Here is a 24,971-nt window from a genome sequence, read left to right on the forward strand (position 1 = left end):
TTTTCCTTCACATCTGCCTCATCTGTTCTAGACTTTCAAGGGGCATTTTCGGAAAATCGCTCTAAACGAGTCTGTGATCGATACTCGGTGCTTGACTAGTATTGCCTTTACAACATCCAATCGTTTTTTCTACAAGGAATTGAGCCAGTTGTCAACAGGCTAAGCAAGACGGTGACCAGTTGGGCAACTGATGATACGCATTTTGTACATGTGTTGCGGAAAGGAATTGGATTATTTTACGGACGGTCCGTTTTGTTAGACTTTTGTCAGAAAAATGAATTCGGTTGTCCACGGTAAGCTCCCTTTGTTTTTAACAAGCCTGTTATAGCACTGGTGGCGAGGTAACCTTCGTCCAACATGAACATGGACTTTTTAACAGAGGGATTTAAGTTGTAGCAAACTAACCACTTTCTCTGTCATGCGTGTATTGTCTAACGTCACGTTTGAGCTAAAGAGATGAAGAAGACTTACAATCTATGTTTGGTAAACCAGGAGTATGTCAGGTGAGCGTTGGCTGATATTTGTCAAGAGTTCGAGGAGATATTTGAAGCACAATTATAAGTTAGGCAATTACCACTCCTTCGGGTTGAAACACGGGTTGTGGCTTACACTGCTTTTATTGTTTGCATTATGCTTGCCGACAATACTACCACGGAGGTTTTTGTTTTTCTCACAAAATTATTTTTGTGATATTTTCCAGAAGTCGCTTGAGTATCATGAACATGTGAAACTTGACTCTGCAGTGGGCAGATGTACGTCCCCCGCTAGATTGAATGGCACTGAGAATACAAGGTAAGCACTTTCCAGTAAATGTGAACTCATTATCGATCGGTTTCCTGAGCTACAAATGACCTTATGTTGTGAGGACAAAGTCCAGCCAGATAGAGAAGATGACGGAGAGTGGAAGAAATGGAAATAGCTTGGTTCAAATAACAATAAGCAAGTCTTTTCTCATATTAATTTAATTAATCAATAACACTATGTGTTATAGGGACAAGTTCATATCTTATACATGTTCATTCTTAATACACATATTGTAAAGGATTATTCAAAGTCATACCACTTTCATTCCATGGAAATATAATATGCTTGAAGGAGAGAGACCAGAAACGTAGCCCCAAGACAATTACTCAAATACGTAGAAAGTTGCAGACCTATGGGACTAATGACAGGAGAAAATCTAAACATTTTAAATGTGTGTTTAAAATTGTGGATTGTTATATTTGATTTAAAAAAAGGGGTTTTTGCAGGTTTATTTGCTAGTATCTCGCTTTGCAAGATTGCTATCCAGAAACTCACCCCATCCTTCAACTACCTGTTTCTACTTCTTCCATATATCTAACACAAGTTACACTGTCACATCTGCTCTGACAACCTGAAATACATTTGACTATGTCAGTTATAAACAAAGCCATGTGCTGATTATTGATTTAGCACTGTTTTGCGGGAGATAGCATACACAATGATTATTATCATACAGAACAGCTGTGGCCAAAAGATTAAATAGGGACGGACTCATGTTTTGTTTGTCTAACTTTGCTGCTTCAGAATTTTTAAAGAAAGATTTGCCCCTTGTTTTTTTATTTATTTATTTATTTTTTTAAAGAGATCTAGTGCAGAAAATAATTGTGAAAAGTCACTATTAATAGTGTTGACTCATATTCAGAACTGATGCAATTTTGCTCAGGCATGCTAACCTTTTTGTACTACTTATAGAAGTCTACTGTAAATGTGAAGTAAGCCACAAACATGAAACCTGGAGCAGCAATGTAAGTTAAACACAAAACTGCAAATATCACTTCACTTTTTGGTGGTATTGAATTAAAGGGCTCTCACAAACCTGGTGGTCACGTTTGGGTACTGGTGCATAGGACAACAACCCTCTAAAATAAAAATGTCTTTGTCAGGCCTGTTGTGTGGTTTCACCAGGGATAGACCCTCAAAAACGCCATAATTTTTCTTTGCAAACAGCACACCTTTATGGCAAAAGCGTACAACAAAATAAATCGTTTTTTAATAACTTTTCATTTGAAATATCTTCAGTCGAAACACCCAAAGTCTGAAGACGACGATCTGATAAATTCTCCAGGAGTTTAATAAAATATGGTCTCTCTAAAAAGCCCAAATTAGTAGCAAATGTTAAAGTAAAGTCAAAATAGCAGACTTCCTGTTAGGTTTAGCATATGGCTCCAAAATACTTTTTTGCTTCGTGAAGCTTCACCCTCCAACGTGGAGCCGAGTGCATCCCGGAGGAGACATGCAGCGGGATGAGTCTGCGCTAATGAATAAAATGAATCAAGCCAGATGACTAAATGGGAACGGAGAATTGAACCGATTTTTGTGTATGTGTTAGTCACCAATGGACAATCTATCGGCTGTTAGAAAACTACAGTTACTTGTTTACTTTCAAACTCAGCTTGCAGCAAACCTGAGTTGATCTAGCTTCAAACATGTACAAAGCGAATAAAACTGTATGTGAAGGGAGTTATGATGTATTTGGATTAGAGAAGTAGATGTTTTTGTTTTTCATGAATCGGTGCAGGATACATAAGTAATCTCAAAAGGTATTGTAAGACTTCTGCAGGTAAAATGTTTGCCGCCCAATATTAGAAAGCTTGTTCTCAGCCACGGGTCATTGATTGTGGCTCCAACAGTATAAAGATCCAAAACACACAGCGACAAACACCTAAGAATGGCTGTCGACTATTCTCAACTTGAAGTGGCCTTCTGTAGAATGAGTTGAAATGTGCTATCTGGTGTAGGCACCCTTTCGTCAGTTTCAAGTTACAGTACAGGCCAAAAGTTTGGACACACCTTCTCATGCAATGCATTTTCTTTGCCAGTATTTTCACGACTATTTATTTACATTGTATATTCACACTGAAGGCATCAAAACAATGAATGAACACGTGAAGTTATGTACTTAAAAAAGGTGAAATAATTGAAAACATGTTTTATATTCTAGTTTCTTCAAAATAGTCACTCTTTGCTCTGTTGATTTTTTTGCACACTCTTGGCATTCCCTCGACGAGCTTCACGATAGTCACCTGAAATGGTTTTCCAACAGTATTGAAGGAGTTCCCAGAAGTGAGTGTGCAAAGGAGTGGCTATTTTGAAGAAACTAGAATCTAAAACATGTTTTCAGTAATTTCACCTTTTTTGGGGGGGTTAAGTACATAACTCCACATTCTTAGTTTTGATGCCATCAGTGAGAATCTACGAGATTAAAGCAATTGACACATTGAATGAAGTGTGTCCAAACTTTTGGCCTGTACCGTATTTCAGTGACCATTGCGGGGTTTTCTGTGCTTATCCGAATGGTACCAACCATTTTATCTGTTTGTGTATACGTGTATGTTTATATACTGTATTTTGAAATGAATGGTTAATTAAGGCTGGAGTAACTATTAGTCTCCGTCTACTCTATGCATTTCCCTGCTACAGATCAGACAGCACCTAATATGTTGAGTGCCATCTTCTGCACTGTTAAAAAATAGAGACTTGAGTGTCTTCTGTTTAAAAAAAAAAAACTGCAAGAAAAGGTGGGAGTGGCTAATTGTAATGAGCAGCAGGCGAGGTGAGGAGCAATGTAACAGTTTAATGTCTCAAGGCAGTGCAGTCTGTGGCATATCCAAATGGTTGTGTGAAACAGATCTCTATTATCTGTCGATGAAAGCCAGTTAAAAATAAGTATATGATGGGCCCAGCATTAAATGTCAACTCGTCGGAGTGCATCTAGGAATGGTCGAATTACCCAAGCGTTCACTGATGCAGTACTTGGTTTGCGGTCTGTTTGAAAGGCAAACAGCTGTTCTCAGCTTCTTGAAATGTAGTAAAACAGGTAGTGGCAGTTTTGTTTTACTTAGGTTTGTTTTCTCTCGTTTGCTGAATGTTTTCACAAGTCGGACTCAGGCAAAGCTTTGAGTGCCATCTGAGATAAAAATGGAAACCTATAACTGAATCTTGTAACTTGTGTAATCGTTATATTCTCTTTGAACACAAGACAATTCCTTCATTATTCACTTTTTTATGTAAGCATAACACAATATTTATACTTCAGACAGACACAGGACCCTTTTTTTTTTACTAGATGAATTATGCAAGCATTCAAATGAATGCCTTGGGACTCTGATGCATATAGTATTATGCTAGAATAATATCAGTTTGTTTGTTACAGGTGTTTATAGCTTCATAGGTCTGTTTTTGCAGAATATTATTTTCCCTTGCATTAAATAACTAGCATTTGGTTGAATCTGAAGAGAGTGTTGCACCCTTTACACTTGACAATTGTTGTCACTTCTTTTGTTAGTGGTTTATAGCTTGTTCTAAATCCTCATATTCGTATTTACATTCATGAATGGATCTCTTAATTTCAAGGTTTGACAATTATAAGCATACCTTCTACAGAGTCACTTATGGAGTTAAGTTAATCATTCTGTCTGTATAATGTCAAAGGCAATGTTTTGTTGAAAAGTAGCCTGAGCGTGAGTGAACAGTTTCAGTTACTGTTTCAGTTTGTGCCCAGAAGGATAGTTCAGCTATCTGTTACAGAATTTAAGTGACTCCTTTAAGAATTTTGAGCAGAGTCTTTCACAATGAGCTTCAGATTATTATTATTTTTAAACAATGACATAACACGCTCCATTTTAGTCTCCCATGAGCTGTTCATTCACTTAATAACAATGTAGCCCTTTGTCACTCTGGCTTAACTGAGAAATGCTTTGCCCAATTATATTGCCCTGACAACAATGATGTTTTGTTAAGGTTGATTGGACATGGTCATGTGCATGCAGTTGTGATATGAAAGGGAAAAAACCTTAAGCACATGCATACTACTTTTCACAAATTAAATGAGCAATCTTGAAACATGGTTTTTTTCTGTGTTTCTGAATAAGCTCCCTGTTGTTCAGACTTCATGGGCAATGTTTTGCCAAAATAGGAGGCAACCTTGTACAGATATGTCAATATAGATGCAAGTGACAAGAGCTCTTCAACATTGATTGTAGTTTGACACAACATACCATGTATAAAAGTCCCGGGTTGGGTATGGTCTGGCTGTGATTGACAGCAGCAACTCACAAAGAAGCCGTTTAAGGAGGCGTGTACGAGAATGAGCCAGTGGGTGGCGCGGGCGACTACGTCATGCGGAACAAGTGATGTAGTACGTATCGTCTAGTGTAATGAGAGGACAAACAGCCAAATAGTTTTTATCTCAGTGTTTAACCTTAAGATGGCACCAAACCAAACACACGGTCTTTGCCCCCAAATCAAGCTTTCAACAAACATGTACTAAAATGTAAAAATAATGACCAGGACATGTAGACACCAGTTTGTACAGTTTATCTGCAAAAAAAGTTGATTAAGTGTTGAGGTATTCTTTAAGAAGACAGGCAAATGACAGGCAATATCAGATCTTTTATCAGAATTCTTCTTTTCAAGTCCAGTTTGGAGAAACATATTACGTAGCATTGTAGCACCTTTACTGCAGCTGTCAGGATAGGATTTACAACTAGGCTGCTGCGTACACAAGTGAGGCTGGCAGGTATCAAAACACGGATGCAGAATGTAATATTTATTTGGATAAGATGAACAAGATATGGACACTCAAGTATAAAACCAGGCACAAAAAATATTTTGTCCAATTTATAGGAATCCATTACACAATTCTGATACAGTACTTGTTGCCTTTTGATCCACCGTTTGTAATGCGTGGACGTTTTCTTCTTTAGCCTTCAGCTTTAGTGATCCAGGATAGTCCATCTCAAGGCAAGGAACCTACAGTAAGGGTGTTGTCGATCGCGCTTTGGAACACCTGAATGAGACCGTGAAAACAATATAACTCAGCGGATTTGTATACTGCACAAACTCAATTTGTTCTTTTTTTTCTAAAATCCTCTCCAAATAACAGATATATTGTCACAAGTATTTACCAGTAATAAAGTGAGCCTCACAAACCCTGTCAGCATCAGCCGGAATCCAGGCTTTGAGCATCGTTATACCCTTCTGATTGCACACAGCCACTTCTTTCTTTCTTTCACAGACCCTTTCTGTGGGAATGCGATAAAACTTTTTATCAAGCCCCCGATGGGCCGTACAACTAATGGCACAACAAGAATGAACCATCTGCTTCTCTTAATCCTCCTCCAAATGTGCAAAACCATCAAACTACATGTAAAATGCGTTGTTTCTTGCAACCCAGTTCCCGTGATGCAATGCGCGAAACAATGACGTCATACAGGATCCTCCTATTGGGGATTTGTTACCATAGCTTCATCTATTGCTGTTTTGCCTCGCTATTGTGCGTGTTTTCTGGCAATTTTTATTCATTCTAAGTCGGACCAATCACAAAAATGGTGGTGGTCGGGTCATTTACCAAAACATTAGAGCTAATGGTCTGTCTGTCTCTCTGTCTGAGAGACAGAGAGACAGAGAGAGAGAGAGAGAGAGAGAGAGAGAGAGAGAGAGAGAGAGAGAGAGAGAGAGAGAGAGAGAGAGAGAGAGAGAGAGAGAGAGAGAGAGAGAGAGAGAGAGAGAGAGAGAGAGAGAGAGAGAGAGAGAGAGAGAGAGAGAGAGAGAGAGAGAGAGAGAGAGAGAGAGAGAGAGAGAGAGAGAGAGAGAGAGAGAGAGAGAGAGAGAGAGAGAGAGAGAGAGAGAGAGAGAGAGAGAGAGAGAGAGATTAAATACCACTGGAAGTTTCACTGCGCTAGATTTATCATGCAGCTCTGATATTCACGTTCACTTGAGTTTGACACACTACCAAACGCATATCATTAGCCATGTCATCCACTAGCCAAAGGCTAAGCGGCACTGTATTTGTTTACTTGAGAGTGCAAAGTAGTTACACTTCCTGTCGCTTTCCTAGCATGTTTCGAGTGGGAAGTTGGTACTCCTCTGTAATCCACACTTCGACAGAAAAATCAGAAAATGAATATAAATGTCATGTGACACCCCTAATAATATTTCTGATGCAGAATGTGCTGTCGTCTTATTACTTACAAACCTCTGCTTGTGCAGCAGCAAAGTTAGGATGTTGAAAGTGGCAAATCAGACCTATTCAGTCTGTTGATAATATTGTGAAAGCACATAAAGGATGCAATACAAATTCAATCTTTTAGTCGAATGGCCTGGAGTTTAAAGCAAAAAGCAAAGAAAGTATGACCATTTCTTTCAGGAAAAAAATCCACATCATACTGGTTTGATTACTTATGGTTGTCATTTAAAGGGCATGTCAAATTGTCAAGGAACACATTGTCGATGTGCCTCAATATTATGCTGTCTTAATCATATCAGTCACCCTTGAACAGTAAAGAGCCAAATACAAAATAACAGGCTTTACCTGATAAGTATGAATTTAGCAGATCTATTTTACATTACTTGCAATATCAGTGCACAAGACTGTTGTTTGTTCAATATATATACAAATGAGAGGGCGCTATAAAATTATGTAGGTGGAATGATTACGACGTACAAGTAACCTACAGTCTCATATGCTGCTGTATTATTTTAATTCAGTACTATTATACATAGTATAATGTATATATTACAACAACTATACAAACACATATTTTTGAAAGTTTTGTCAAACAATTTAACAGTTGTTTTGGTGTGGACTGAGTTGGTCAACAGACTGCTCACCCAGAATTGTGACAATAAGTGGCCAAATTGTCTGTGTGAGAACTGACGCTTCCTTTGTTCAGACAAGATGCTGTTACCTAATGTCATTACCGATTAACATGTGCTAGTGATATGACCACCGCGTCACAACGATGCAATCAGATGACACATTTGATCATCTGAAATGGGATCGAGTTGATTGGAAACCACATCACATTTCAATGGGCCAACTCAGCTGTCTATATGGAGAGCCACATCCAGACTATCCCCAGAAAAATTAATTTATGAAGTAAGGGGTCTAATCTTAGCCCAACTGATAATTTAACAGAATAAGAATTGTATCCAAAGAGTGACTGTACTAGCAGGATTCACGCTTATATGACTCTGGAAACCAGTCCAGAGTTTACCCTGCCTCACTACCAAAGTCAGCTCAGATAGGCTGCAGCACTTAATAATTTTAATTTAGTTCAAATTTGGATTGTTTGTATATGGTATGAATTACAACAATTAGACAAATACATATTCTTGAAGTTTATGTCAAAACAGTTAAACAGTGACTATAGTAAAGATAAGCTTATAGAAGATTTGTGGAGGAACTTAAGGCTTGCGGTATGTTGGCAACCAAAATTCAAGATGCTTATTTGTCATATGTACAGTAAATACAGAATTGTAACACTGAACAATGAAATTATTTGATAGTTTTCCTGCACTTAAACAATGTTACGTGCTAGGGCCCTTACAGCGATTGGTGGACTGAGTAGGGGACGTGGGCCACCAATCAGAAAGGAACACACACACACACAGAGCGACACACACAACCAAAAAAACAAACGGCCACAGAACTTTGTGTACCTTAGCACCAGACAAGGTCATATTGTCATATACCAATAAAACACATCTCAGCTGTATTCTATGGTTGTTGTTGTTTTTATTTGTATTTATTATATCATGTCCAGTACATTTCTATTTATGTGGTGTGTTTTTTCCCCCTGGCAGACTAAGTGCACTGCAATGACTAGCCAGCACCCTAGCCATGCAGAAAGCACTTACTCCACAGACAAACAGCCACCTCCTTTGGCCTCCAAGCTCCATGTCCATCGATCCGAGTCCAATGAGTCCCTTACGATCCACTTCTCAGCGCTTGGGAAGGAGGAGGAGGAGGAGGAAGAGCTGTACACAACATCGGTCTCCTCCACATCTACCACTCAAGATGAATTGAATATTGTGACAGGCGTTGAGGCTAGTGAGGAGATGTTTGAAGCACAGCAATCAGGCCCTTCAGTTAATGTGGCTCCCGCACCTCAATCTATCGGACTCTCACCACTTTCTACTTCTCAAACAACTTCATTGCCACATCTTGCTGAGCAAAAAGGCACAAGTTCAAATTCATCACCCACTAAATCTTCGAGCTTTCCATCTACTGACAAGTCCTTTCTAACTTTAATGAAATCTTTTTCCTCTGACGTTGAGTCTAAAGATGGAGTTGCTCCCACAACAAAGCATCGGCATCTCATAAAATCCTTTGTTAAAAAATCCTTTGTTAAATCCTTATCGTCCGACACATCTCAGGACTCCTCACCCCATCGCCTTTCAGAGTCCCGCCTTAATCTGCAACTCTTCAAACAATTCACTCAGTCCAGGATGAACAGTACCACGACGTCAGCGACTGGTGATTCAAAAACAGCCCCTTCTTCACCACTAATCTCACCAGATAACCGCAGTTTCTTCAAAGTGTCAGAGGTCGAAGCACGAATTGAAGACACTAAACGTCGTCTCTCTGAGGCCATCTATGAACCACTTCAACTCCTGAGTAAGATCATGGATGAAAAGAGCAGCAGCAGCCTTGGTCGACCAAAGGCTCTATCTGCTAGTGCATCAGAACTCTACAACCTTACTTCTGTCAATGGCCACCCTGAGAGCAACAACAACGACTGCATCAAAGAGGAAGAAAGCAGTGAATTGGAGGGGGAAAGCCCAAACAGCGGGACCTCTGGCCCAGCAGATTCTCAGGTGGCACCTTTTGACATTAAGAGTGCCAACAAATCATCCTCATTCCCAATCTCTTTGGACAAGTGCTCAATGTCTGCTCTTGCAAAACAGGAAGATGAGGATTTTTGCATTTTGTACAGCGAGGACTTTGAATCTTGTACTACTGACACTGATGTTGATGTTGGGACTGGAACTGGTAGGCAATCTCAAGTGCCATTAAGCGGAAGTACTGAAGCTTGCAGCAAGAATCAGTCTGAAGATGTTGAGCCCTCGCCTAGCATTCCTCTCTATACCCTTTTCATCCTTACTATTCTGGTCTATGGGTGTTTTATATTGCCTTTGCCGGACCACATCAGAGGAATGCTGCTTGGAGTGGCATTAGGATTCTTTGTGGCAATAGGGGTTGTGTGGCTGACTGGACCAAAACCTGACAGATCCTTCAGATATTCTAAACACCATGGAAAATCGTGGAGTCTCACAAAATTAGACATTGAAGAACCAGAAATCTTAAAGGTCAGTGAAAATGTATTTGTAAACTTAATTTATTAGTCAGATATGCAACCAAATATTTTCTTCATCGAAGATTATTATTATTGAAAGCTCATTGCAGTCCTTGTCCAAACTTAAAATCTGTAAAATGTTCTTTCTCTACAGGGCTGGATGAATGAAATAACAAACTATGACCCAGAAACCTACCATGCCACATTGACACACTCGGTGTTTGTGCGCTTGGAGGGCTCTGTCATCCGCCTGTCTCGGCCAAACCACAATATTGCTCGACGTGCCATACACAACGAACCAAAGCCGGATGTAACCTACATCAGTCAGAAGATCTATGATCTAACAAACAGCAAAGTATGTTATTGACTTATTTCCTCCATAAAAAATCACGCACGCGTGTGTATACACGCCCACGCCCACTCACACGCACATGCACTCTACATAGTCTACATAATTTTGCAAGTATGATACTTAACAAAGCTGCTTTTTTTCCCTACATGACCATTTTCAACTTTTTTAGGTCTTTAACTAGTTCATCATTTTTTAAACCAAGCCCAATAATTCTCCAATTTAACCCAAACCAACTTCTAGGTGCATCTAGTGCCTCAGAGCCTGGCCAGGAAACGGATATGGAACAAAAAATATCCCATCTGCATTGAACTCGGCAAACAGGATGATTTCATATCCAAGGTGGAAAGTGACACCAGTGAGAAGAGAGGAGAGGGGACAGGAGGAACTCAAGAGCCAGCCCGGCCAATGTCCTCCAGTAGAGATCTGACTCTCTATCTGTTTGGAAGGACTGGGAGAGAGAAGGAGGAGTGGTTCCAGAGGTTTATATCAGCTTCTATGCTGAAGGTGGATTTGAAAAAAGTTGCAAGTCCTGCAAACTCCAAAAGTGGTGAGCATTAATTATTTTCCTAGAGAGAAAAAATCTCTGTTGCTCCCATACAACTGTTGATTTTAGTAATTGATTCATTATTCATTACATTATTATCAACTATAAATAAATATAAGAATAATCTTAAATGGATTGAAAACTGTCTAATTCCTCAGCCTGTTCTTATTGCCTACAGCTCTGAGCTCTCACAGTCGTAGTAGTAGCCGCAGCAGTCTGGATGATATACTAGCATCACAGCCCAGGACAAAAGATTCCCCAACATCAGGCAGTGCCAAAATCCAGATTTTGGACTACAGTGTCTACATGGCTTCATTATTGACAAAACCGGTTGCACTCAGATCCCCAGCTACCAGCTCTGAGCTCCACTCTCTGCAGAGCAGCCCTGGAGCCGAAAAGAAGGTGTCACATTGACCGTTTAAAAACAAAAGCAAAAGTTCCTAGTTAGATGACACATCAGTACTGAAGTATATTGCATTCACTTTGGAGGGGAAAACTCCTGTTTTTCTGACTAATTTTGGGGGGAGCTTTGTAAAAAAAATTCTGAATATTTCTTTCTGTTTTACTGATTTCTTTTTTCTGTCATAAAAAAATATTCTGAAAAATGGGTTGGTGGATTATTCAGGAAAACAGGAGGAACAATTATTTTATTTTTTTAAACTGAAAAAAAATACTTCAAAAACAGAAGCTGGTGCTCTGTTTTTCTGGGTATTTTTTTTTAACCTCTGAACTTCAAGTGACTTGTTGCAGACTCGATAATGGCGGACACTTTCCCGCATACCTCCAACGTACCTTCAACTATATTACTTACTGCCTCAGTTAAGGTAAGTATACGAACATGTCAATCGATCGGCATGATTTTAGTAAGCTAACAGTTAAGTTTCTACGGAAGTGTATTACATGCGGGAAAGTGTCCACCATTATCGAGTCTGCAACAAGTCACTTGGTGTTCAGAGGTAAAAAAATAAAAATAAAAATGAACTTGTTTTTCGGACTTTAATTTTTGCTAATTTTATTTTATTTTTTATAATTTCTTCCCACAGTTTTTCTTGAATATTTGTTTTCTGGTTTTCTGAGTACGGTAATTTTTCCTCCGGATTTTCTGAATCAGCACCACACCCCCGCCCCCCCTCTCTGTTTTTCGGATTCTTTTTTTTTAGGACAGAAACAAATGCAGTAAAAATATTCTGAAAAACAGAAAATTAAAAAAGAAACACAAAAAACAAAGCTCCCCCAAAAAATTTGTCAGAAAGACAGGTGGATTTTTTTTCAAGTGAATGCAATACGCTTCTGTACATCAGTTTTCTTTTTTTCCAGTATTTTACTTGTAAGCAATTGTAGCATGTTAGAGGAGTAGAATATAGTTGTACCATTTAAGCAAACAAAAAAGTGATCTGGCAAGACACATTTTATCGTTAATGGGATTCAAATTAAACAATAATCATTAAAAAAAAAAAAAACTTGGGAATAAAGAAAATGAGACGGTGCCCATTCAAAAGTCTGCACAGTGCACACAGTTCCTAATACTGTGGTTGAGCATCAATGATGGCTTTGCAGACTGTGATGGCCACTCCAAAACCTTCAATTTTTGGTCGATTTTGGTCTACCTGGCTGTGGCTTTGTATCAACAGAGCCACTAATTTCCCACTTCTTCATCACTACCAATTGACATTTTCGAACATCTAGATATTTTTATATCCTATTCGAGATTTCTTCTTTTGTCAGTTATTTAGCTTACCGAATGACTTGCTATGCAGCAATGTCAGTGTAGCCCTGAAATATACAGTGGTCTCTCAAGATCTTAGAAACTCATTGAATATTGAATATGTGAAAACTCACCCTGAATAGCCATTTAAACCTGTGTGCCAACATGAGTCAAAACATTCAAGTGGATGGAATGATACTTTTGATCGGGGCCATTTTGGTAATTTAAGTTGTCATTATGATTTTAAAAGGACACACACATTTCTTCAACAACAAACCGCTTCACCCAATCACTATCCTTAAATAAAAGTTTTTCACATGGTCAGTCATATTATCCCCCAAAAATGGTCAATATTCTGTCTAGGTATGTAAATTAGCACAGTTGTGTAATATATATATATAATATAATGATCTTTAATGAATGTATGTTTATCAACATGCTGTTTCTATAGCTTCAGAGCGCCACCTCAGCGCAGGAGCAGCTCAAGGAGGAGGGGGAGGATCCTGTTGCCTGGGTGAATGCAGCTGCTGGCCGGCTCTTCTGGGATTTTCTGCGGGAGCCTTATTGGGCTGAAGTTGTCTCCAAGAAGATTCAAATGAAACTCAGCAAGATACGGGTGAGCAGATCGAGGCCCATTGTAGATTTTCTTTTAAAAGTATAAGACATTCAAACAGTGAAAAAAGTCATTATGCATCTTTTTAAGGCTTCGGAAGGAACACAAAGAATACAGTCAGTTGCATTTTAATTTGATTCATCTTGCTTCTTTTAATGGTTTGTTTCCTATCTTCAAGGTATTATTTGTTTGATAGTAAAAAAGTTCTAGACTCCATAATGGTTCCTAAATTATTTAAATCTTAAGGTTGTTAATATTGTAGTCTCAGTACCATGCTGGAAAATGTTTGAGTTCAGACATATCCACAAGGGACTGACATGTAGAAACAAGATTTGTTGATGTGTATCGCTCTGTATCTGTGGTATATACAGTACAAACCTCAATCCAATTAAGTTGGGAGCCAGGACCTTGTGTAACAGATAAGTAAAAACAGAATACTTGATTTAAAAATCCTTTTCGTTCTATATTCAGAAGGTCACAGGCATTAAATTTTGGTTTTCAGCCTTGCCGCTTACTAGGGATGCAGCGGCCCTCTGTTTTATAACGGACCGTGCACGGGACAATACGCCCTTATGGACCGTGGGTTTTCGGTCCGCAACAAATTTTGTATTGACACTTTAAACGCCACTGCATGTGAGCGCGTGCCGGTTCAGTGTCCACAAGCAGAGGCAGCTTGCTGCAGAAAAGCACTCCCCGCGAGCTAATGTCCAATTACTATTGTGGGTCCGCCCATTCACCCCCTCACACAGAAGCGTAAAAACAAAATTGCAAGCACGAGCTGCGCAGTTGACAGACAAAAGTTTGAAGAAGCGGTGTGGAATAATTTCAGCTTTGTTATCGAATACGACGATGAGTGAGTGAAAACAGCGAAACGTTGCTTGAAACCTGTCCCATACGTTAACCCATTTTGACCGGGAGCGTTACCACCACCGAGCCGGAATCAGCGCAGAAGCGCGCCTCCACCCCCAAAGCCAGAAAGCGGACACGCACCCTGCCCTGCCAACACCAACCCTTGGTCCCCCAGCCGATGAAATCCATCAGAACACACACGTGAAGGCGACGCAGACCCGCGGGAGCCATGAAACTAATGACGGCGACAGACGGTGTTTTTCAATAAGACGTGTGTTTTTTAGTTTTACAAACAAGATTTTGTAACAAAAAAAAAAGAATATTTATCACAGACAAACAGCAAGAACACGCTTGCATTCTGCAATGGGCTCTAGGTACGTTCAATGACCACGCACACAGGAGGAAATCTCACCATACATAGTTAAAGCTCAAACGACTGATGAATGTTAATGTTTTTTCATTATTCTTCCACATTTTTTAAGTTTAAGGTTATGGTTACGGTTAGGAACAAGGAACATTTTCGAAAAATGGCCACTTTTATGTGGTAAAAGTTTTAAGATCCCGCAACAATTCGCTCCCGGCCAAAATGGGTTAATTTAAAGGAAACACGAGCAACATGCACAAGCATCTCCAGCGTCATGCCCTGATGTACACTGATGTTTTTGTATATTATTATTATTATTATTATTATTATTTTATTTTGTATACATATTTTATACTACTGTAGAGTGTATAGTCGTTGCACAATACAATTTTAGCTGACAAGCAAAATTAAGAGAATTTTTTGGGGGGAAAATAGTTCTCTATGCACAAATCACGTACCGAAATCGTGGCCCAAAAACCGAGGTAAGGACCGTACCGTAGGCTACCTGTACTGTTGCACCCCTACTGCTAAACTGTTTAACTATTTTCTCACGCCACATCCTTTCTTGTGAACAACTGAGCCATTCGGGGATGTTTCTTTTGTACTCAATCACGACATTCACTTGTTTCCAGTTTACCTCTACACCTGTGAAATGTTCCAAACAGGTGTTTCCTCAACTTTCACAGTTTTTTTTCTGCTCCCGTCGCAGCATTTGTGGAACTTATGCAAGCATCAAATTCAAAAGGAGAGAATATTTAAAAAATAAAAAAAGGGAAAGAAAGAAAGACAAATGTTTTTATATCATACGTACATCAAATATATTCAATTGAATACACTCCAAAGTTGAAAAGGATTTGAAAATCACTGTATTCTTTTTATTTACATTTTACACTAGGTCCCAACTTAATCTGAATTGGGGTTTGTATTTTTTGTTAAAAATTATTATTCAAAACTGAAAAAAAATATTTTTGGGAGCAGATAAATACTTCTTCTCTTTTCCAGTTGCCATACTTCATGAATGAGCTAACCCTGACAGAACTAGACATGGGTGTGGCCACACCAAGGATCCATGCAGCATCCAGTCCTTCCATCGACTGCAAAGGTAAGTGAGAGAAAATAATTGGTGCTGTCACTAATGAATTTCTATAGAATCAGTTATCCCATTGGTTATTCCACTCAATGTGATTAGCTATAGTTCATAATTTAACAAGGGGAACAAGTACTTTTTCCTCCTGGTAGCTTTGAATAGTTTTGTGCCCTTAATACTCAACAAAAAATGTTTTTATAAAGCACTTTAAGACAACCATCTCTGCATAGAAAATGCTGTACGTGGAGTAAAAATCAGTCATGCAATAAAAACAGGTAAAACAAAAAATACATTAATAGATATAAGTAGGTAGGTAAATACAATAAATTGGTGCTGTCCTGTGACTTATGTCCTTTTTTGGGGAGGGATGTCTGCATACAGTTTCATCGCATAAACGTAAAATTTTATTATAATAAAAAGACAAAAATTGACATAATTGTTTTCTCACATGACAGCGACGGAATAATAACACAATAAGTAGGTAAGTAAATAAATAAGTAAATAAATACAATTTAATTGTAAAAATTACAGTAGGCACCATAAAACATTGAAACAATCCCGAGTCCTATGTTGAATCAAAAGCCAAAGACAAATGTGTTTTAAGACGAGTTTTAAAAGTGGATAGCGAGGGGGATTGCCTAATACTTAATGGAAGGTCATTCCAAAGGGAGGGACCGGCAACTGAAAAGACTGGATTCCCTCGGAGCCTCCGCTTAGTCTTCGGCACCACCAGTAGTTTCTGGTTTGCTGACCTGAGGCACCAAAAACAGTGTGTGCTCTTGGCGCTCCAACTAGGTACAGTACAGATAGAAACAATTGGCTGATGATTGGTTTAAAACATAGACTGTGTTCAGAAATTAATGGAAGGGGAGTGCACTCAGGCCTCTCTGAACACACACATTCTCAGAGTAGTGCACGGGCGTCAGAGTGAATTTCCAAACGCGTCTGTTATTACATAAAATTACAAACAGCTTGCTTAGAAACGTATTTGGGGAAATCCAGTCAGCAGCTATTTGGTTGTTTACTTTCACACTTGATGGCTATGCTGGCACTCCAGAAGCGCAACTATTTGTATACAAACAATTCTGGTCAAGTCAGTTTTCCATATCTCCTAAGTGTGTACTTTCTTGGCTTCATATCAAAGACTGAGTTTCACATATAGATTGCATGACATCCATCTGGAAACGAACAGATAGAAACTGTTTGGGAAAGGCCAGGCACTCTGAGGGAAGTTGTGGATTGGAAGAACAATCCATTTATTACACACGTGAATCGCTTAACTGATCAACAAGTAGTGGTAGCAATTTCCACTAGCAACCGTATTCATTACACACTTTTAATTTAGTTCCGATTTAGTAAACCCGCTGCTTACTCTTTGTCTCTAACATTGTTCACAATCTTGCTCTAGAACTGTGCGCAGTACTGCTAAATCACACCTGTGGCTGCTCAAGTTATTCACTCCAATATTGTTAACTGATCATGTCAGGTAGTCTGAATGAAGCTCTTAAAGATGGATTTGTGAGCTTACAAGCCTCTTGTTTCCTAATGTGCTATGTAAGGTCAGGCTGCATATCGTCTGTAGGATAGTCCTCACCTATTGCTTATCTCAGATAAATATTTTTAAAGTGACATATGTCTGGCACCTACATAAGTTGTTTACTTTCTCCCATTTCCTACCTGTTTGACTTTCATCAAATGTGTACATTTGCTGCCCTCTAATGGTTAACCAAGAAAGGTTTACTGCAACAGACAATCGAATCCTGTCCCATTGTGATACAGACAAAGAAAAAGATGAACCCGCACTTGCTCATGATACTGTGAAAGTGGTTGGAATTTGTTAGTTTCTCAGTGGCTGTATCTGCCATCAGAATTGTATGAATGATACAACACTGTACAGTAGGTCTCTGTCCTACGTGTACCTTGAAGTCATAAAGGCAATGTTGAAGAACCTTGCAGTTCCGAAGAGTTCTGTAGACCAACGTATTTATACAAAGTTGAGCGGAAGGAAATGTGGTGGAAAAAAGATGTTCAAGTAATACTGATAGCTGCAACCTTGACAAGATTGTGAAGCAAAACACATTCAAGAATTTGGGGTTCACAAGGAGTAGACTGAGGCTGGAGCCAATGTGCAAAGTACTATTTTCAGGAGAAAGTCAGTTTTAAATTACATCCAGGATTAAAGGACACAGATTCGGGAGGAAGAGTTGTTAGTCGCAGTCAAAAGTAAAGTGATTGTTGGGAATTCCGTGTCAGCTACGGGTGTTGGCCCACTATTCTCTCTGAAGTCCAAAGTCAACGCAACTGTTGGCCAATACATTAAAAAAAAAAAAACTTAAGGTGTCATTCTGCTGACAGGAGCTTTATGAAAATAATTATTCCACGCACCAGCAGAAATTAGCACCTATCCCAAAACCTCTCAACAGGTGGTTAAATAAAAATATTATTGCCGTGCTTGATTGGCCAGCAAACTTGCCAGATGTGAACCCCTTAGAAATATGGCGTACAGTATTGCCAAGAGGATGCTGAGAGACACCAGACCTGATTTAGTGCCGCTTTCAAAGAAACCTGGCTTTCCATGCCAATTTTACACCTTTTCAACTTTTTTCATTTTTGGTATTGCACTAATTCATGCCAAAGGTGCCGCAACCAGGTATTGACTTCATACAAATTAACATAATTTTCAAACTTTATAAGCAAATATGCAGCCAGCATAGTCACACTTTATGGCAATTTAGAATCTTCAGTTGCTGCACGTTTTTGGAATGTAGGAGCAAACTGGTGCACCTGGAGAAAACCCACGCAAGCTATGGAACATGAGCCAAAATTCAAGGCAGCTCTTTGAACCCCTTTGAAAATGTGACCCCTCTCATTTTCACTCTGCTCTCACAGGTCTGTGGTTTGACTTGGACATTTCCTACAGTGGGTCCTTCCTGATGACCCTGGAAACGAAGATGAACCTGATTCGCCTGGGCAAGGAAGGAGAAAGCCTCCGTTTAGGAGAAGATGGGTAAAGAATACAAATGCTTGTTTTTTCTATTGGATAAAGTGACTCAGGGCCGAATCCACTAAAGGCTTTTGACGCTATTAAAAATGGAGCAAACAGTGTCTCATTCACAAACCATGCGCAAATGGTGAAATTCCTTACTAACTGGGATGCTTAGCAGAATACGTCGTGTTGCGCCAGTGGTATCTGTGTGTATTTAAATTAGGTAATATGCATTTGGGGGTGAAATTGCTCACCTCTATGCAAATGATCCTCATTGATAAACAGCGTCTGATTCAATAGCCACGAGCAGTTAGAGTGACGCAGATAACATCTAGAGCAGGGATCTCAAAATTTGGTCCTCACAAGCCCCGATCCAACCTGTTTTCCGTGAATCATATCATCAGGACCGTTATGAGGCTTTTGCAGAGCTTGCTGATGATCATTTGATTCAGCTGTGTTAGAGGAGGGTGACATGGAAAACAGGCTGGATAGGGGCTCTCGAGGACCGAATTTGAAGATCCATGGTCTTTTGAAAGCTGGTGTAAAGTTGGCACAATCTGTGGAAGGCTGTCCATATTAGCAGCAGTAACATGGAGAAAAAGTATCTTCATGCCAGGCAGAGACGCCCGCCTCCTTATACACGCAGATAACGCACTGTGCGTAGGGTGCGACTCGCCATGAGTGTGGGGGATTTTGCAATGTGCAAGATATGACGTCCTGCGTCCATAAACTGTTTTCTGACAGTCCCATTCACACCTCCTCGGTCTAAGATTGCATTCTGATCCTTTCATATTTTCTTCCTAACTGCCTTTGTTCTGCCATGGTGTTCTTGGCGCAAATCATCATTGCCATGTGTGGTAAATCAGGTGCAATCTGCACTCCGCTGTCAAACTTTGTGGCCGTGTTTGCACTGGTATATAATATAGAGCAATAACCTTTGTGAATAGGATGTTAAGACGGAGCATACTGCAGGTGCAAATGAAGAGCAATTAATGGCACTATCAGCGGACGTAGCGCATTCTTTGTGGATTCGGCCCTCGGTTGTTTCTGTGTTTGATTTTATGGGGGTTTTATGAAATGCTGCTCACGTTTTGTCGAAACAATCTCACCTGTTTTTCTTGGTTTTTCTATACCTTTTCTTCCTTTTTTCTACTTTTCTTGGACTCTGCTTTTATGCTGCTGTTAAATGGATACATTTCTATTATTGGTAAGTGCTGATTGACCACTTTCGACACTGTCTACCTTGGGATGTGGCATTTAATATCTATAAGTGCAATAGCATTATTTTCTAGAACTCTTCTGAAATGTAGAGGAATAATATTGTGTTAATAAACAACTGCTAATTAATCTACAATGTCCCAGTACATTTTCAGAGTCACATGCAGAAGAAGTATGTTATGGGTTTGCAGTTTGCACAAGCCATGTGCAGATGTGACATGTGAGTAAGGGGGCGGGGCTTGCACTAATTAATTTGTATGTCTGTTGGTGTTGTTATAGATTTAGACCCCGAACTTACTGCCTGGCTGACAGCGACGAGGAGTCTTCCAGTGCAGGCTCATCGGATGAAGAAGATGCCACCGAGCAATCAAATGAAGTCCCTGGAGCAGAAGGGTGAGAAAGGGTCAAGCTTGTGTTGGGCACCTTATTCTGTTATACCGATGTATTACATAAGAAGAGATCATGATTTTCTTATTTAATTTTTTCTACTTGAGTGATTGCCCCCTTTTGCTTTTGGGCACTATGCTGCCCCCTGCTGATTAGGAAATTAAATAAAAGGTGCCCGTTTCATTTTAATCTCATGCCTGGGAGCTGTCAGGCTACACATGTCCTGTCTATGTGTATGAACTGATGAAGCCTGCTCGGATGAGAGGCGAAATGTCTTTAGATAACCGGAACAGTCCAGTTGCGTTCAATTCAATGACTGGAGAAAGGTGCTTGTTTGTACTGGTCTGTAATCTGATCTGTAAAATGAACCTTAAAGCAACTTTTCTTTCTAAATTGGCATATACAGTCAGGTCCATACTCTGGACTCCAAAAATATTGAGACATGAACACAATTATCTCTTTCTCTCTTTTTTATTTTTTTATTTTTGCACTTAACAACACCCCAATGGATTTGCAATTAAACAAACAAGATGGGCTTTAACTGCAAACTTTCAGCTTTAATTTCAGGGTATTTACATTCAAATCAGGTGAATAATGTAGGAAATATACAACAATTTCTTGACACAGTATGCTTCCCATTATTTTAAGGGACCAAAAGTCAAAGTAAGAGAAATTACTATCATATTTTTTAACATGTTATCTTGTGATTTTATCTAGATATACTTTTGTTGGTGGTCACAAACCCAGCAAAATCATGCGCTTTGTCGACAAGATCACCAAGTCCAAATACTTCCAGAAAGCCACGGAGACAGAGTTCATCAAAAAGAAGATGGAGGAGGTGTCAAACACGCCTCTCCTTCTAACAGTGGAGTTACAGAAACTCCAAGGAACGCTTGCTGTCAATATACCTCCCCCGCCCACTGACAGGATCTGGTAAGATTTTCACCTTCATGAGCTGTGAAATGATTGCCGTGCACTGAAAATGTAAAAACTGCAGTGAGTTATCTGGCCTTGTGTTTGAAGTCAATGTAAACTGTGTGTATGTTTTTTTCCCGGATGTTTGGGAATGTTTTTCAGGTATGGCTTTAGGAAGCCCCCTCACTTGGAAATGAAGGCACGACCTAAACTGGGAGAAAGAGAAGTCACTCTGGCTCATGTCACTGACTGGATCGAGAAAAAACTGGAACGGGAGCTTCAGGTACTGAAGTGCCTTATGTTTAATTGTTGCATAGCATTTAGATTTTTTCCCCGAAAAAGAGAATGGTCCTAAAGTGAGCAACAACTTACTGTATTTCCTGTATGGTTGACAGAAGAGAGCCTAGAGGATTTGGCCTGATAATGTTGTGAGCAAATCTAGTTTCATAGACTGTACATATTGGGTGCATTGAAAGTCATCACTGAATCGTTTGCATTTTACTGTCAATCATTTTTATTATATTAATTTGGAAGTGCTGACTAGGAATGGCCAATATGAGTTGGCAGTTGGTGCACAAAATGAACAGAATAATTTGTGTAAAGATTTAGTTTTAAATTATGAATGCTTACAATTTAGTTTAAAATTTGTGTTTCCTAATTATACAAATACATATCTACACAAATAGCAATCTGCTAACCAATCATCCACTGTGCTGCCCCATTTATCATATCTTTTTTTAAATTATAAATAAATGTACATATGTATTTAACTTCTGTCCAAAGACCTCAGCCATAAAGTTTTTTAGTTTTTTTTGTCATAACCCTGCTGTCTTGCTAATAATTGCGACATACACAGGAACCCGGCTAACCTGTTTTCCGGATTTGGTCACGTGATCTTGCAGTGCATAGAGCATGTGGTGTGTTTGTTTTTCTTTGGTTTGTGGTGGACTTTTTTGTAAGACAAAAGATGGAAACTCCACCATTGACTTTATGCTAGACTTCACTAGAGTTCTGTTCTGCAGAGGCCAGTCTGGATGTGTTTAGCTTTTCCTTGGTTTACCTGATTGCTTGCCACAGAGATATTTTCATAATTGTGTCACTTAGGCCATGGAAGTTTTTTCTTTTCATGAAAAAAAAAATGTTTCCAAATATGGATGAATGAGGTAATGCAGATTTCTGGTATTTTTATTTTTTTTATTTTTTAAACACAAGTCAAAATTCATAAACAGTAATTAAGTCTAACCTGTCATCATAATTATTTCAGAAAATTTTTGTAATGCCAAACATGGACGATGTGTGGCTGACTATCATGCACTCAGCCATGGACCAACGAAGTGCTGCTGGACCTTTGGCTTGGTCTGCAGGACACCAAGATCCATCTCACCTGGAGAAGGACAGCACCAGTTAGCCACAAAAAGTAAACCCACACTGTGTGAATACTCATCACCCAACCAATACAGAACTTAAACGAACAAGCTAGTTAAATGAATACTGTCACTAACGAGAAGGTACGTGCTGCTCAATTTTTTAGCCTTTGTCATGTCTTTGAAGGATTTTCATTGAAGAAAGAATGTACTAATGATAGAATTGCTTGGTTTTAGCTCTTAGGGTGCAATGTATGACCACCTCATTGCGCTACAATTATAGAAGCATTCACCAGATGTCTTAAGGCCTCCAAATAATAAAGACTGTATTGAGGCCACAGATTGTGTGTCAGGTGTTGAGGGTTAACTCAAATGTAAGCAGGTAAAAGCTCAGATTGTTATTGATCACGTGTTAAATAACAGTATTTGTTTGTGCTGTTGACTACAACCTGAATGCCACTTTTTATGCCAATAATGTCCTTTATCCATGTCTGTATGGAAATAATGCTCAAGGGCAGAAAATTACAATTTACTGTGTACATTCCATACGTACAAGTGAACACAAGTGCAATGATAAAAATGCTGCGTTGACTAATGAATGATGTGGAAGAGATCTACAGAGATGTTTGTTGTTTAACAGATCTATTGAATGTATGTGTGAATTATTTGGGTTCTTAATGTTATAATGGACAGTATCTAACATTTTGATTGAGGTATGCAAGTGACTGCACGAAGAAGAGTTCTCAAATTCTTGTGATAAAACAATGTGCAGTATGTCTGAATAATGAATGTGGTGTAATTAACTTTACAGGATTTATATTTAACAAACATGGAAGCATTAGATGTAAATTGATTCAAACAACTTTAACATCAATGGCCATGCTTGCAGAGAGCTCTACTCACCATTTGTAGACATGTCATTTAAGTTTGACCATACTTTGATGATTCTAAGGTACTCTATTCATATTTCCAATGTTAACCAAAGTCCTATCATTAGGCATAAAGTGCCATCCATCTCTTCTAAATGGTAGGCACATTCATTGCAATGTACTGTTTGCTGCAATTGCTAATTTCTAACACACTTAGCATTGTTTACAGGAATTATGTGTTGTTGTTGGGTTTTTTTCCATTATTATTATTATTATTGTAAGATTACTAATGGGCTACAACACAATAGATCTTTTGATGTGATTGTTTACCAGTATGCCTTGGTAGCTTTTTGTTGTTTTTGTTTTGTTTTTACATGAGATGGCATGTGGCTTCTGTTTTTGTCTACTTTGGAATTAATAGAATCACGATTTTGAGGGTGTATGAAGATCACGGCTATTTGTATCTGTGAATTATTACTGACCTGTTAAAATGGATGTGCAATTTTTAAGGCCAAATTCGGTGATTGTGTATCTGCCTTATTTATGGAGCAAAATAAATCTCAATCGATAAAATGTTTTTATTGGAACAAGTCTATTGGTTTTTGTGCCTCTGCCTCAACATTAAAGGTTCTGAATTTAGACGTGAGACTTTAATACATTGCTCCAATAACCTTTGCTTGTCTGTCCCTGCCTATTAGTAATTTTCAGTAAAAGAATAGCAACACATTGATAATGTAGATTTTCAGCTTAGTAGAGTAGAAAGTACAAAGTACAATTTTCTTATTTACTGTTATTTGGTAAATTCACTACATGTGTAGACACACCATTAAGTGGTCGGAAGTAATTAAGTATTTTGTTACTTTTGTACTGTAAGTATTTTTATACTGAGTTTTTTTGTGCCGTTTCATTTTCCAACCTACATTTGAAATCATATACAGTATACTGTGTATTTTCTACTCGTCACTTTTTCTGTCGGGGCTCGTTATTTTTTCAACTTCAGTGGATGACGGCATGACATAACCATGGGTCACATCATGATTGAGATCTTGGCTTTTAATGAGGCGGACCATGGAAAGACGGAGACAGAAGCAACATGGAGGGACTAACCTCGAAAGGATTAACAATGACTACATCATACTTGGACAAGCAAGATATTCCCCGCACGGCCTTTTAAGAATTTTTTTGTGTGTTGTTTGCAAACGAATGATTGGCGAATGTAAACCAACCAGCTTCTGGTGTTCAAAAATTATTGAGTCTTAAAAACCCCAAAAAACATGTGTGTGTATGCATATTTTTTTCATTTATTTAATTTTGCAAGTTGTTCACAACGTTAACAAAGCTATAAAATACGTTTTAATAAGATAAAAGTTAAGCCAACATTCAAACAGCATGGGGAACACTGGGCAGTCTAAAACCACTCTAAACTTAACAGCGCTTAATGTCCAAAAACTTAATCAATCTTCACCAAAATTCATGCCCAACTTCTGAGAATAATAGAAAGATCACCACATAATTTTGTAATCATTTTCCTATAAGCACTCACCAAAGAGAAACAGCATAATGTCAGAAAAAAACTACGACCAATCATCACCAAAATCAAGAGAGAAAAAATAAA

The 24,971-nt window shown here is 38.8% G+C and overlaps 1 protein-coding gene across 2 annotated transcripts; it reads left to right on the forward strand.

Annotated features, from left to right (window-relative positions):
- On the forward strand, positions 1-23,933 carry LOC147170211 (testis-expressed protein 2-like). 2 transcript variants are annotated; one of them, XM_086083018.1, is made up of 13 exons: positions 1-293; positions 701-792; positions 8,611-10,116; positions 10,258-10,458; positions 10,696-11,002; positions 11,178-11,401; positions 13,156-13,320; positions 15,533-15,632; positions 18,507-18,624; positions 20,107-20,214; positions 20,926-21,141; positions 21,286-21,406; positions 22,388-23,933. In XM_086083018.1, exons 3-13 carry the CDS (start codon positions 8,626-8,628, stop codon positions 22,529-22,531), a joined length of 3,195 nt encoding a protein of 1,064 aa, XP_085939144.1. In that variant the 5' UTR covers positions 1-293; positions 701-792; positions 8,611-8,625; the 3' UTR covers positions 22,532-23,933. The 2 variants fall into 2 exon arrangements, with proteins under 2 accessions (XP_085939144.1, XP_085939143.1); XM_086083017.1 differs by having other exon boundaries at positions 2-293; positions 20,101-20,214.
- The last annotated feature ends 1,038 nt before the right edge of the window (positions 23,934-24,971 follow it).

Source organism: Leptonotus elevatus, chromosome 8 (genome assembly GCF_054856555.1).
Source record: "Leptonotus elevatus isolate MCC_2025b chromosome 8, RoL_Lele_1.0, whole genome shotgun sequence".
Lineage (NCBI taxonomy): Eukaryota > Metazoa > Chordata > Actinopteri > Syngnathiformes > Syngnathidae > Leptonotus > Leptonotus elevatus.

Bases quoted from the DNA above. Each gene is read 5' to 3' on its own strand.
- LOC147170211 (XM_086083017.1), top strand. From the start codon at position 8,626: ATGACTAGCCAGCACCCTAGCCATGCAGAAAGCACTTACTCCACAGAC. The intron at 10,459-10,695 runs GTATGTTATTGA...ACCAACTTCTAG, and splicing joins ATGATCTAACAAACAGCAAA to GTGCATCTAGTGCCTCAGAG. The intron at 13,321-15,532 runs GTGAGCAGATCG...TCTCTTTTCCAG, and splicing joins TGAAACTCAGCAAGATACGG to TTGCCATACTTCATGAATGA.